Source organism: Oryzias latipes, chromosome 6 (genome assembly GCF_002234675.1).
Source record: "Oryzias latipes chromosome 6, ASM223467v1".
NCBI classification, from domain to species: Eukaryota; Metazoa; Chordata; class Actinopteri; order Beloniformes; family Adrianichthyidae; genus Oryzias; species Oryzias latipes.
The window spans coordinates 24714405-24729439 of NC_019864.2; the positions used below are offsets into that span (position 1 = coordinate 24714405).

The 15035-nt window shown below is 37.7% G+C and overlaps 1 protein-coding gene across 2 annotated transcripts in view; it reads right to left on the reverse strand.

The window, feature by feature from the left end:
- hydin (HYDIN, axonemal central pair apparatus protein) overlaps positions 1 to 15035 on the reverse strand; it is an 86447-nt gene that overhangs the window by 26563 nt on the left and 44849 nt on the right. For both annotated transcript variants that reach the window (XM_023955964.1, XM_023955965.1), the window contains exons 25-52: positions 14456 to 14606; positions 13207 to 13416; positions 11413 to 11622; positions 11154 to 11328; positions 10477 to 10568; positions 8916 to 9043; positions 8573 to 8709; positions 7727 to 7854; positions 7536 to 7649; positions 7317 to 7397; positions 7075 to 7224; positions 6595 to 6834; positions 6151 to 6280; positions 5921 to 6043; positions 5670 to 5840; positions 5412 to 5585; positions 4230 to 4366; positions 4070 to 4141; positions 3713 to 3896; positions 3489 to 3630; positions 2989 to 3145; positions 2611 to 2695; positions 2377 to 2474; positions 2076 to 2177; positions 1905 to 1956; positions 1436 to 1530; positions 801 to 965; positions 76 to 273 (exon numbers count right to left, since the gene is read on the reverse strand). In XM_023955964.1, coding sequence (XP_023811732.1) covers positions 76 to 273; positions 801 to 965; positions 1436 to 1530; positions 1905 to 1956; positions 2076 to 2177; positions 2377 to 2474; positions 2611 to 2695; positions 2989 to 3145; positions 3489 to 3630; positions 3713 to 3896; positions 4070 to 4141; positions 4230 to 4366; positions 5412 to 5585; positions 5670 to 5840; positions 5921 to 6043; positions 6151 to 6280; positions 6595 to 6834; positions 7075 to 7224; positions 7317 to 7397; positions 7536 to 7649; positions 7727 to 7854; positions 8573 to 8709; positions 8916 to 9043; positions 10477 to 10568; positions 11154 to 11328; positions 11413 to 11622; positions 13207 to 13416; positions 14456 to 14606 — 3901 coding nt within the window. The remainder of the gene's footprint in view (positions 1 to 75; positions 274 to 800; positions 966 to 1435; positions 1531 to 1904; positions 1957 to 2075; positions 2178 to 2376; positions 2475 to 2610; positions 2696 to 2988; positions 3146 to 3488; positions 3631 to 3712; positions 3897 to 4069; positions 4142 to 4229; positions 4367 to 5411; positions 5586 to 5669; positions 5841 to 5920; positions 6044 to 6150; positions 6281 to 6594; positions 6835 to 7074; positions 7225 to 7316; positions 7398 to 7535; positions 7650 to 7726; positions 7855 to 8572; positions 8710 to 8915; positions 9044 to 10476; positions 10569 to 11153; positions 11329 to 11412; positions 11623 to 13206; positions 13417 to 14455; positions 14607 to 15035) is intronic.

Consider the following 15035-nt stretch of genomic DNA (forward strand, 5'->3'; position numbering starts at 1 on the left):
GAAAGTAAAACAGTGTTTAGCAAAAATAAAACTGAGTGTAAGCATCAAGCCAGGTGTAAATAATGTTTGCAGTACCTCATCAGGTAGAGGGAGGGTGCTGATGAGCTGTTCTGAGGTACTTTCTCCATCGCCCTCCATTATTTTCAAGACAATTTGAGGAATGGCAAGTGAGGGCGACTTGTAGTCAGCTTCAGCTGATGCTGCTCTCTGAGTCGGCACTGGAGAAAGGTTCTTGAGGGCTCCTTTCCTACTCTTCTTAAGGACAGCAGGGAGCTGTGCAAATGGGGAGTGGTGAAACAAATGTCATCTAAAAAGCCTCCCCTGGTTCCACTAAACTAATTACTTCGAATCTGCTCAAACAAGAGGTTTTAGTCCTTTTACCAACTTAATTTTTTTAAACTGAACCCATCAAATCAAAACAGCAAATCAACTATGAAAACAAAAATAATTTGAAAAATTTGTATTTTTGCAAGCTTTGGCTACATGTGCCACTCCATTTACAACTCTTGGATGTTTAGAACCGGTTATTATGGCTTTCAGCATTCTTATTCTATCTGCAATCATAATATTACAAAGGAAACAGTTGGAGGTTCTAAGCCAGTCAAAACATCTTTCTTTTGCAAGAAGGGTTGCAATTTTTAAGTGAATGTATAGCTTATAGTTTGAAGTCTTCACTTCAGAGAAGTGAAGATACTTTTCGTTAGGAATCCAGTACAGAGACTTATTATTAACGACACAATTTCTCTCTTGTATTTGTCCAGTGTAATTGATTGAAAGAGATCCTGAAAAAAATAAATCACCTGTTTTCCTGTTGAAAACTCATCCAACCATGGATGGGTTTGACCTGGGTTAAGAGGGGCCAGCAACAGGCCCCTGGCTCGGTCCCAGTGCTGCAGAATATGTCCAACTTCAACCTGGCTCAGCTCATATTTGTTGAACTGACACTGTAGCTCATTTTCAACATGCTGGATAAAAGAGAATGTAGATCAGTGTGATAGAAAAGAAATACTGGATGCATTCTCATGCTTCCATTCAGTATTCTAACATCTACAGCAAATGCAGGATTTACTACTTAGTTGAGTCTTTTTTTTAAATCATTCTTGGATTCACTTTACTTTCAAAACTTGATATGCTATTTTTTACTGGTTTGTTCATATAGACATTGAATTTAAAAACTGCACATTTAGCGTCTATTTAATTTTTTGGATCATATTCTAGCATTGGCAGCAACATTTTTCATCCATGCTTTTTTATAGGTGAATTTAACCTCTTATTTTTAGACTTGACTTAATAGTACAGAAGAAGTTCACTTTTCATCTTTTAGCATTTTTAGCAAAAAAAAATCTATATATTCTTTCTCAATTTTGAGTTACCTATAATTTTTTTAGCCTGTAGTTAAGGTAATTGAATTCTTTTCAGGTGTAAAAAAACGTACCTTTTCTTCCTCTGGCTTTGGTAAATGTTGAGAAGTCTCAGTTTTGCTCTCTTCTGTTGTCATATGTGAATCCTCAGCATCATTGTCTTCACACACTACAGTCACAAATAGAGACATTTTTTTTTGTTGTTTTTAGGACTTTAAATGTCACAGACCACCTACTGTGTTGTGGGACTTTTTATTATAAGAAACAGTAAGGTCAAAAGTTCATAAAACCTGCAAAAATGTAAAGCTATCGTGACTTTTATTTTTTTTTTACAGTTACTTGTTGGAGTTTTACCAGTAACTAACGGAGACTCTAGTAGAAACTAAATTACCTTCCAGAAATTAAGATGTTTAGATTATGATTACAATAAATCGTACAAAATTCCTTGGAAATTATTTGGAGTTTGGATAATCTTACTGGACAGTAAAGCAAGACATTTTGTGCACTTTTACATAGCAAAAATGTAAATACACAGATACTTACAAAAGTGTAACCCCTCATTTATGGTCAGTTGTTCTTTTTCCATCAGACGTTCCTATGAAGTGTTTCAAAGGTCACAAGATCATCTCAGGTTTTGAAATTAAAAACTTACATTTCACTGTCAAAGAATATGGTTTTTATCTAAAGCCATGTTGCAGATGTTTGTGCACAGACCTCTGTTCTATTGACCTCTCCTTGTTCTGTTTGCGCTTTCTCTGCTTCCTCTGTGATTTGGTTCAAGTCTTTGTCTTCTTCTTTTGTCTTTGTGTCTGAAATCTGACAGTAAAACATTAGATTATGTATGACATTTGATCCAAACATGTTTTTGTTCATTAATTATGCATGTGCTATTTTATTTTGATTTTACATTTTGACTGATGACAATGTCTTGATTTTTCAGAGAAACTAAAATTTTCTTAAGTGTAGAGGTGTCCTTAAATAAAACTAGGCTTGATTAAAATATGATCAAACTCACTTTTTCTATCTCCAGTCTGTCAGTGGATTTAGGAGTCTGTAAACGTTTCATATCTTCCAGCCCCTTTGATAAATCATGTGGATCTTTGGTTTGATGCTCTGCATAGACCAAAAACATATCAGATGTAACCATATGTAATTGCTAAAGTATATAAAGATTTACCCTCATATTTTTTGCTTGGAAAATATACATTAATATTTAAGTAATGTCTTAGAAAAAAAAACTGGTTCCCACCTTCACTTGAATGTCGCTCTCTTGCATCCGTAAATGACTCTTTAGAGTTGCTGCAGGATGACATCCTTTGCACACTTACTGCAGACTAAAAAAAACAAATAAATTTAGAGCTTTGCAAATCAAAAAATCTGTTCTTTTTGTCTGTTGAAATAGGAATTTACATTTTTAAATGTCTAAAATTTAGTGTGTAAAAATAACAATGCTTTTGTATACATTTGTGGATTTTAAATTAGCATAAAAAAGCTCAGGGGAAAAAACATCTCCTACCTTTAAGTTTTCATGATTATGTGAAAACAATAATTAAAATGTAAAATATTCCATGACTGTTTCTGTAACCATTATCTTAAAGAACGAGTGTTATCACACACGGGTACATACATGTGCTGCTTCAAAGTTTTTCTTTCGTATTGAATCTTTACTGTCCTTTTTCCCCCCTTTTTTGCTCTTCTTCATCATGTTTTCTTCCTTCTGTCTCTGCAGCTCTTCCTCCTGTTTCCTCTTTTCTTCTTTTTCTTTTGCCAGTTGCTCGAGCTGCCTTCAGCACAGACATCCATGTGAGTACAGACATTCAAATCGAGCTATCTTTAAATAGTTCTCAAAATGACTTGAGGATCAGTTCAGGAGTCACATTTAGGATTGTTATTGAGTAACGCGACATTACATAGTATTTTTTTCTCATTTTGTGAGCTGTAACTCATGATCCACTGATTTTACAAGTCTGCAGCTGAGAGTGCTGTTTATTACAAGCAGTGATCTATTGGTGAAGTTTAATCTTCAGGTTAATGCACCCAAAAGGTCAATGTTTTTCTCTCTACAGATTTTTGATCAAAGTAAATGTCAAACACTGCAGCAGGCCTGCGAGTGTGGCCTGTGAGTACCTGGCTTTCTCTTGCTGAAGTCTCTTGATGTGTACTTGTTGAACACGCTCCTTGTCCTCTTCTGGCAAAGCCTCATATTCCTCATCATCCAGATCCTGTAGCCTCCTCTCTTCTCGTTCATCTCTTTGCTTTTGCAGAAACTCTGGGAAAACAATGGACAAGCTAACTAAGACGTTCCCACTGAAAATACTCAGACTGGTAGAAAGACTTTAAGTACATTTCACCTTCGACTTGTCTTTGCTGTCTCTCCCGTTCCTTCACAGCATCATAGGAGTCAGAAAGATTGACCACATAGATGTGTTTGCGGTTACTGAGGGCCTTCAGAACAACCAGCATCGTGCTAGATGCAGAGTGAGTGAACACTGACTGAAGGCCATCAATTACAACTCCATGGTGACAATCTCTTCGCTTTGGTCAGAACAGCGGCAAGGCAGCATTAGGAGATGAAGAGGAAACCATAAGTCAAATGTAAACAAAACACGTGTGAAATCTGTCAAGTTAAAATAATACACATCCAGAAATGTCTTGGTTGATTGTTACAACTGTGAGATGTGTTGTTTTATTAGAGCAAGGACAAACACCTGAAATCTTTCAGCCAGTATGTCAGCAAGCAGCTGTTCAGGCAGGAGCCTGCAGAGACTCACTTCTCCCTCCTTAAAAACAAATATAAACACATTTTATTTATTGAACCAACTTACTGCTTTTTTGACGACTCCCAGTAGGTAAAGCAAAAAATCATACCATGCAGATGACACTGAGAGCGTCTTCAGTGACCAGCTGAGCTGTGGCATCATTTTCCACAGAATCAAGTGAAGCTGAAATTGAGGATGAAACTGTGGCTTCCAGACATGCTGGAGGTCTGGGATCAGCAGCTTCAGCTGGAGGAACAGCATGTTATTGCATAGTGTTAGTTTACACAGGAATGTGAAAGAGAAACATTTCAAACAGCTCAGGTTTTCAATCACTTTTTTCAACCTTAGCCTCATGTTGGTTTTCCAACTTTCAGACTTGGCTGTCTGAGTGTCGCTGATGAGTTAGCAGTGGTTTCCACGAGGGTGTTTCAAAAATGTTTTTTAAATTTGAATGTGATTTTTAGACAACAAAAAAGATTAAACAATAAAAACCCACTTTGAAGAAAATGGCATTTTGGGGGTTTTATAATGTGTTCTTGTTCCATTTTTCTGATGATGGAGGACATATATTGAGTAAATTAAGTTAAAAATGAGTATTCCTTTATTCAAGTTGCTGTGAATCAGGAGCAGATGAAAAAAACGCCATTGGAAAAGGTTTGTAGGTGCGAAGTATAAGCTGCTACGGCAAGGCACAAGCTCCCTGCTCTTCCCCATTCTGATGCATCCACTTGAAGACAAATAGATTCATAAACATCTTGCATCTGGCTCAAAACTGTATAGCTGGATTGCTCCAACATCGCTAGCCATTTTTGTTGCACCAGTACTGTTAGGTTGGGGGGCTGTAAGCTAGTGGGAGAGCGTGTAAACAGAAGGATGATGAGAAGTAGGGGCAGGGTTGTGCGTGCCGCACCAAAAGTTCCGCCTATAAATCAGAGGGAAATTTCTAGTGAACTACTGCTGCCTTTACAATAGTAAAGATCACTTGGAATGTTTTTCCTATAGCTCAAAAGAGGATAAATTAGAATCTGCAGAACAAATTTTATCTAAAAAAAATCAACCATAATAGGTATGAGAGGCAAGAAGCATAAGAATTATAAGGTGACTTTTTTAAAGGGGCTGGTCTAATGTTTGAAGGTTTTAGAGCTCCTCCTTTTGGTGAAGAGAACTCAAAGCTTGAGATTGATCAGGCCTGCAAAGTAATCAGCAGTTAAGTGTGTGGATGGAGAAGGTGGATTGAGAAGGGGCTTGCAGGTGATTTGGCCTGGTAGGATCCACACTAAGGCATTCTTACCCACTTGAGCAGCCCTCCTCTGAGCACACCTTGCAGTCGCAGCCTCATATTTCTGGCGTGCTGTGATGCTTATAGCTGAGGTTCCACTTTGAATTGCATTTGTGACCACATCATCGATGCTCAGGCATGCTGCACCGTACCGGTGTGCCAGACCTGCTGCTGTGCTTCTTTTATCTGGAAGAAGATGAGTTTTAAAATCAACTTCTGCTCCTCTGGTCAACTTTTTAACCTTTCTGTTAAAAAAAACAATCTTTTTACCAGTCAGTGGTGCTCCATACACAATAACCGCAATGCCTCTGAGATTGTGAGCCATCAGTGCATCAGTTGACAGGTTGTATCCCATGTGGCGAGCAATAGATCTGAAAACAGGGCTCTTCTCCAAATCCCCCAGTCTCCCACTGCCCCCCTCTCTGCTCAATTCTGAAAAAACTGATGGCACAGAAGGATGAAATTCTAAAATTCAATATACCAAGTCAGGCCTTCTCAGCTGTTGGCTTCCTTCTACTTACATGTTTCAGTTGCTTTGGCCCTCATGCCACTGATCTCTGTCTGAGCGTTTCGTTTTGACTTCCTGTCTTCCTCCTGTGTTGCACCTCCTTCAGCTCCATCCACCTCCAAACCCACATTTAGCTCTGGTGAATCACAGGAAGAGGCAATTTATGATACACACTAAAATAAGTGTGTTTTTTGCTTATCTGCACCCTTAAAACAAGCAAAAAGATCCTTCGTGTGAATCTACCATTATCTCTGTGCTTAGAGGAATACTCTTTGTAGTATTCCAAGAGCTCTTTTGGAAGACCTTCTTCAGGGAGCCTCGGAGGAAGCAGCAAAAGGTTGTTCTCATTGTATTCCTTCATCAAACGAAGGACCTTAGAAAAATGGAAATAAAAGAGAAAACCCAGCAAAAGTAGGGTCTAGTTTGGTTCATTACTTTGGGTTCCTATGTCAGCTTAAACACAGATGGATTTATGACCTTTGTTGTTAATTTTCTCAGTTTGCTCAGCTTTTCAAATTAAAATTGTGGCAAAAAACCATCAATGCAAAATTTGATTTGTGCTTAATGCTTCAAACTTAAAACATAAATGATTTCATTTTAGGATGCATAATTCCATTATTTATGTTGGCAAAAACAGGTGAGAAAAGGGATCACAATACTCCAGTTTAGTTTAGAGTTAAGATATACCTTTTCTTCTTCTAAATACTGAGTATCGAATTCCAGGGAGTAAAACTCGACAGGGAAGGAGCAAGGGTTTCTGACTGTGACCTCAGCTTCAGCCTCAATAAAGCAAGGAAGACACGGATCCATTTCCAGTACGGACGGCCAGAACTCGAGCTGCGGTTCTTCACCCTGACCATGAGCTGCTATGAACACTCGCTGAGTGCTGTCATCCACGCAGACCTGCAGCCTCCTGTTGTATAAGCACTAAAAGAGACAAAACTAAATCTTTATCCTTGTTGTTATTAAAGACATTTTCTGTGCACCAACCACATCTTAAATAAAAAAAATTAAACTTAACAATACTTTTTCTTATACAGCATGCACCGCAGTGAGCTGAGTAATGGTATATTTGCCATATATGTTTGATTCAATAAACCATTGTGGCACAAACAAAAATTTTCACATTACTTAAGAGCATCTGATCTAACATAAAACAGTTTGTACCCCTTCGTCCGGAGTAAACTTGATAAAGACGTTGCTTCTTTCACCAGGGAGGAGCACACCAGAGGTGGGAATACATTCAAACACAGCTGGAGGAGGCTGCTGCTCCAGCATGGCTTTTCTGCGCATGTTCAGGGGCAGGAACTTGTCAATCTGTGACAACGGGACAGACATGTGTGTCACACAAAGGCTCAGAAGAATAATGCTTAAAACTGCAAACCATGTCGATTCAAAATGTGTCGCACCTTTTTAACTGGCTTCACCTCCTCGGCTATTCTCCAGCGACAAGGCACTGCCTGCTGGTTTGACAGCTGGATGGCCTTCATCTGACGGGCAGAGTCATTGGAAATCAGCAGAAAACATGCAATTCTTCGAAAATAAACATGAACTAAAATGCTAAACTTTAATACTGTTTAGATAAAGGCCCCCACAAACAAACTGAAGGTGTAGAAATCTTGAATCACCTGACACATGCCACACTGAACGCTGTCAAATTGCAGTGCGCTCTCAGACACTGTGATGGTTGGCATGGTGACCTCAGCGCACAACCGCACCCGTACAACTGGACCGCCTGAGACCTGCCAAACCAAGCACCTTCACCTTCAGCGCATAAAGTTGGCAAATTCACAAACAACAGATAGGAAAATAGCTTTACCTGTATTGGCAGAAGAACACAAGCATTGCCCATCTTCAGTTTGGCTCTTTGAGGGTCAAATTTAACAGAGAAAGTCTCAGCCTCACCACACGGCAAGTCCTTCACTTTTTTTAAATCTGCCGCAAAGCCTTCAAAAAAACGAAAACAAGGACAATAAAACATGTGAGATAACAGCTCCAGCACTGAGAAGCCTCAGCTGCCATCTTCCATGAAGATAATTTTGCTGAAGAATCTTCAAGCTTCAGAGTTGGTGAGAACACACTACAAATTTAACACAAGAGCCAACTATTACTACCCTCAGTTTCCTCCATGTTTGTACAAATAGAAAACTGTTACTGAGGTAATATTCTCTGTTTGGCTCTATGGATGACCATAAAGTCTATTCTGCTTTTGTCTTTTCTAACATGCAATTTAATTGATGAAAAGTATTGAATAGAAGTCAACACAATCACATACCTCAACAGATTAAAAAAAGTAAAATTTGAAAATTTGAAAGGAAAAAGTAGTTGAAAAAATGGTGTGAAACTGAAGTAATGGATGGGAGATGCTCTGTGGAACCTTCAGAGTGTAAATAAGCAACATCATTTGTTTAAAATGGCAAGGAATAAGGCTTCATTTTCTCTATTTCCGGTGTGTTGTGTAGATAAATGTCTGTAAATTGTTTTAATTTAGATTCTTTAGATTTTTTTCCTTCATTGAATATGATTTATGACTTTACGACTGATAACAATAATAGCTCACAATGTATTTAAAAATAGTTTGTAGAATGTAAAAAGGGGCAGTTTTTTTTATGATAGTTCTGAATCTAACTGCATACTTCCCATTGAAACGGAGAGGATGTTTCACCTGTTCCTGTCAGTCGCTTGCAGTTGGCATGAAAAGACACTGGGATGAGTCCATTATTGGTGACATTCACAGTCTGACTGACATCTTTGCCAGGAATGACAAACCCGAAATCCAAAACGTATTCTGGGAGCTCCAACCTGAAAACAGGTTAAAACATCAGTTTTATTTGAGTTTTTACTTCCTGCTCTTCACAGAGGAATGTTTTAAGATCATGAAATATTTCAAAATACGTCTAACACTATTTTTTTATATAATAAAAATGTATTTCTTACAGGCAGTTAAAAAAAACGAGCCCCTACCTTTTAAAAATCCAAAACTGATTTTTAATTCAACAGTTACATACTCGCTTAGGCTGTGTAGCTCTGGTGAGAAGCTGTGTGAATGGTGGAGATTCAGCAGAGTCTCTGATGTGATGAGAGCTTTTTCTCTGATTAGGATATTCTCCATTTCCATGTAAAGCAGCTCTTCATCCTGCCAACAACCAAGAGGAACATTAGGAATGAAAATGATAAAGAAAGTTTGAACATTTTGTAAAGTTACAATGATTTATCATCATCATCATTATGAACAAAAGACACAAAAACAACACACAAAAAAGAAAGAGGTTTTTGGAGATTCTCAGTCATACAGGTCATGCTATTGCAGGGTTCTGTTTTCAGGTCATCTGAAAAGTTAACTTGATTATGTTTTGCAGCACATCCAAAAATCTGAGATAAACACCGTCCATCCCATCCATTTTGTCAAGAGTTCTCTAGTCATAAGAGAAACTAAACAATCGTTCCTCCAAAGAAAAAAAAAAAAAAGAAAAGGCACAAAACAGAAGAGTTGCAACATCAGATAAGCAGTTCACCTGGAGAATGAAAATTAGACGAAAGTGCAAAACATTTCTAAAGTATGTGTAAAAAATGTTGTCTTTTACAGCTAAATCTAACTTTTTGAGGCAGGATGAGGATGGAAAACTTGGAAGAACGTCTACATCTGTATTGTTTTTAAAGTTTTGTTTTAAACAACAACAACAACAAGTTAGAATAACTTGTTCTTTAGTTAGAAAGGTACCTGTTGATTTTAAAAATTATTCACTTAAATTAAATTTTTTTGATGATTTTATTCTGTTTTGTATTTTTCTCACAGTCAGTTAAAAGGCTTTGAAAACAATACCAGTAAAACATTTAGGCATCATAAGTTAGTTTTCTAGGTGCAAAGATTTTATGGCATTTGAGGCCTATTTTGGCATTTGAAATGCTTTGAAATTTATGGGGATACGCTCCCAGAAAAGGTTGACGGCACACAACAATATGAGTAAATACAGAGAAGCACATACATGTTAATAGAGTAGCTCAACAGATCTTGTCAAGGAAAAATGAAAATGTGGAGAGTCCGTTCACAGATTAGAGGAAGAGGCAGCCTTTCAGATTAATAACAGTTGAGATGCAAAACTCTACCTGGGAAGGAAGAGTTAACATTTGAATAATGTGAGCCGATAAAAAAAACATATTAACTCATAATTTAAAACGTAATCATATGTGTGGTGTGTTGTTTTAGTACTGTGCAGACAAACAACTACAATGTTCCCATCAAAATATCAGCGAGCAATTGAGAAATGTGTCACACTTTTTCCCAAATGGTTTAAAGTTTGGGGCCAGTTTAACATTTTTTTTTATCTGTTTTTGCTTCCTGTAAAAAGGACCACCTCTTAAGTTGTTTTGAAGTCACTTGCAAAGCAGCAAAATGACATCAGAGAAGATTAGCTCATTCATTTACCTCTTCTGGTTTAAACCACTTTCTAATGCAACTTTAAGCGAAACACTAGCAATGTGGTGAAAATATAAACAACAAATGAATGAAGAACAGCAAAGGTCTGGGAAGGTTCTCTGTATTAAATGTTATTTCTTGTCTGTACTGACTGTGAATGTGCAAAAAGCCTCTGGGTTCTCATCCCGGGCGGCCTCAACTGTTGCTTTAGCTTGCTCGAGTTGGTTGCTGTAACACTCTTCAGCTGCAAAAGAATAAGAGGAACAAGTTGTGAAACTCCAGGAGATGAGAGACCTGGTTCTAAAAAACTATTTCAAGGCAAAGCATGAGATACATACATTTCTATGGACAATCATTCATTAGAACCAAGACAAATCATGTGCGAGTCCCACCACATTGTACACTGCTTGGTGCAGTTCTTTAAATCTTTTACTATAATTTCTGTTTACATTCTAACCTCATAAATCTGTAAAGATTATCAGCCATCCAAGCTCCTACAAAGTGAACTACAACACTCTAAAACATCCAAGCTACCATTGTTTGTGATGTTATTATAGTCAGTGATATACTTTTAATTAAAGATGTTACCAGACAAATCAAGTTGAATGATATAGTATTGCTTTTTGGCCATATTTTTGATGAAATGTTAAAAAAGACAAAAGAAAGAAGGCAAACAAATGCTACCTCAAAAACATTGTTCGCTTTCTGTTAAAAAAAGAATGTATCTGTCAGCAAAAGAATGCAAAGCCAAATTCTGCACACATTGTAAAGATTTGACATTTAAATTTCTGTTTTCAGTCTAACTGATTCAAAGTTCACATCAACATACACAAGTCTCGTGGTAAATTCAGACTAATCCTAGGGAAGACTCCCATGCCCCTGAGAGTGATGTCCTCTGGTGGCAAGAAGGCAACTTGCAGCTGAAGCTGCTTCTGAAACACCTCAGGGATGCCAGGGAGGTAGAGCACACGCACATGCAGCTCTGTGCCTGCATTAATGTGTCCCTGACACAAAAACAGATAGAAAAAAGCTCAAATCAATAAACTACTCAGACATTTTTAGGGGATACAGCCCTTACAGGTACTCACCGCAGCTGGAATAAGCAGGGGCTTCCCAGGCCAGACCTGCAGGGCCCCCAGGTCTATCTGTTTCTGTACTTCTTTAAGCACTTTCATCTGTTTGCTTGCCTCCTTATCAGCCTCCCCCTCTTCTGTCTCAGTGTTTATAAAGCTGAATTCAAAGCCTACCTTCCCGGTGTTCCTTAAGGTAAAACCAATTTCTCCGACACTGTGAAAAAGCTGGGGAAAAAGAGGCACATCGAAGAGAGAAATGACTCCACCTGCTGTCTGCTTTTACACAGCATCCCTGTCTCCACTGGAGCATTCTGAGCTCAATAGGATGAATAACTGAGGTGGAGACAAACGTAAAAAAGATTTAAACTTTTTTCTACTTGATGTTAATTTCAAGACTAACAGGATCTCCTAACCTCTATGGATTACTTCAGTCTTTGGCTGCAACCACAGCTGGAGCAGTGGACAGAAAGACAGCACAGAGAGAAGAGTGCTGAACAGACAAGAAGGTCGAAGGGAAAGTTCTGCTGAATCAGTGCTTCATCTTAATCGAAATCAATGTGTCCTTGTTTTGAATATCAATGATAACTGGTCCTGATGGCTTGCATGTGTAAAGAGGTGAATGAGTTTGACCAAAGGGTGGGAAGAAAAGCAGTGACATTCAAACTCCACACTTTCTCATTTTTTTCTAATAATTGTAAACATTTTTAAAATGTTGAAATTAGTATCTCTAAGTTAAAAAAAAACAACATTCTGCTAAACACATAATGAAGTGAATATACCATTATATATTTTTTGTTAATTGGAGATGAACCCAAGTTTTTTTTCAACTATAATAAAACTTTATTATTCTCACTGTTTGGGAAATTGACTTAATCAATGACATGCGAGTAATTCTACGCCCCTCCTTCCTGTTTCTATAGAGTTCAGAGGAAGAATCACAGACAACTGTTTTTATAAAAACAGATTTCTGACAGTTTCTGAAGCCTTCAGGTATCTTTTATCATACTTTAAACGAAAAAAAGAGAAAAAAATTTGTCAGAGAAACAGCTTTTGCTTTACATAAATCTGCAAAGGTCATATAAGTATTAGTTTTCAGAGAGAAAGGTACTTCATGAATGGAAAATTTGGAAGATTGTTGTAAAGGTTGTCTGAGGTTGTTTTCACGCTCCGACAGCCTAGAAGAGGTGGGCTTTAAACTGTGACTGCTTCCCATGTGACCCAAATCCTGGAAGAGCATTAGATAATGGATGGTATTGAAGAATTTATCCAGCTTCATTTCACAAAGAACATATGAATGAGCAATTACATTTTTTTTTCTTTTTGTCAAGGTAACACTTTATTAAACTTTGGTGTCAAATCAAAGATCCTTATTGCAAGATAACAAGTTATACTTTTGTTATGTTGTACTAAGAAAATTGTTATTGTTATCATGTGATAAAGAGTTATTAAGTCATCGTCTCAAGAAAACGAACAAAAAAAATATTTACAGACACAGTTATAGCTGTCATTTAAGGACCAGATGTGAGCTTGTAGAGTCTTTGTCATATGTTGAATCGTTTTAAATCCCATTATAATCCGTTCAAACCGCATTGCCTGGTACAAAGTCAATTTATTGTCAAATCAATAATGAATTGTCAGCAGCACAGATGAATCACCACAGTATCAGTAGAGGGCTTCACTGTATGATAGCAAATCAAGATGCGATTTGAATTGGCCTCAGAGGTGGGGATTAACATCCCTAAATAAACACAAATGCCAAAGCCCATTGGTGTGAATAAACATGGAAATACAGTAAACCTTGGCTCCTACCAGCAGACCAAAGTCAAGACAAGTGGAATCCAGGCTGAATCGGATCTCTGAGGCTTCTCCCCTGAGCTGGACTTCATACGTTGGCCCGTCTTTTACGCGGCACTGCGCCACCACCTCCCTGCTGATGTTCTCATGACCGAAGAATGAGAATGTGACAAACTGCTCGTCTCCAGGTTGCAAATCACCAAACATTGGCAGTATGTCAAAAACCTGAAAGAGAAAAATAAAAAGATTGCTTTTTTAGTTTTGCATTTTAAAATGTTTCCCCCGAGTAAACCACAACAACCAAGTTTTTGTATCCTGAACCTTTAACTGTGACACAATATGAATCAAAATTTCCTCTTCCACAAACGTGATGTTCAGATGGCAATCTTGCTAATTAACTTCTGACAAATACATTTTCAAGCTATGTTAACCTTAAAAGACAGGAATGAGTTTTCCAGTATGGACTTCTGTGTCAATTAAAAAATGATTGTGTGGTTTTTAAAGGTTGTAAAGTTTAAGACACTAAAGTCGGCCTGTGAGCTCGGAGGAAAACCATTCAAGTAACTTGACAGTTTTCTTCAAAACGGAATCCATTTTGCATTAGCTTTCCCATATTTTGACTAAAGGTGGCACTAAGACTGGGAAAAATGAGGGTCATGTCTGTGGCAGAATTTTGAAATGGTTTGTTTTGATGAGCACGAGTACTGATTTTCAGTTTTATTGGTAAAAATTAAAAAGTCTGTTTCTATCCTTTAAGAGCCAAATAATCAATGTCATCAGTTTCCTACAGCAACAAAGAAAAATATGACTTTTTTTATTCCCTTGATGCCGGAATATATTTCCAGCTAAGAAAAAAAATTCACTTGTGGTTTTGCTTTCAAATGGATGCTAAATTAAGGTACATTTGGAGTTAAAGATGTTTGATGCATATCTCCATCAAATTGGCGTTTAGGGGTCACGTTTTTTTTTACTGAAATATTTTGTCATTTGAAAACACAAAGAAAAACAATACAATACTACCCCTTTTTTATCTCAATAAACTTAGTTCCTAATTTCTTAAATTCTCTCTTTATGGCTAAGTGGTTTGATTGGTATTTATTCTGATAAGATAAATGCTCTCAGACACTTTAGGCTGACAGATGAGAACAAGTGTGAAGCATGAATGTGTGTTTACCACCACAGTGACACAAATGTATCACAGACACTGGAAAAGCTACTAGCAGCCTGCTGGGGATCTCAGGGAAGCCCTGGTTTGTTTGCCTACCTCTTCCAGACACACAGGGTGCAGCTCAATGCTCTGCTCCTCTTTATCAGGTTTGGGGCTTTGAGGAAGAGCATGACGGGGGGCTGGAGATGGGCTCTTCCTCCACTCTTCAACCTGTCTTCTCTTCCTTTCATCCACTATCTCAGACTTTCTGTGTAGAAGTCAAATAAAGGATAATTATCAATTAAGTTGGAATTCAGCAAAAAAATATGCAATAACAACATCTGGGCGAAATCCTTCTACTGTGACAAGAAAAAAATCTCATCTTTCAACGGAATGAAAACAAGCAAATTAAAGGGGTCAGTGAGGCATGCAGACAAAATGTAACCAAAAGGAAATCATACGCTTCTATTGTGTATCCAAACCATCATTCATGCATAATCCACATCCAACATAAGCAAAAAGTCTTCAGTAGCAACACCCCAACGAACTTAGTCTCTAATTTTCTTTCTCTTCTCCCCTCTTTCTCTCCCTGTGGAATCACACTGGCTGCATCCATCAAGTTAATTAAACAGAGTGTTCTATAATTAAGAGGAATTTTAATAGGCAAGCAGCAGGAAACAGGTCAGGATAGATTGCA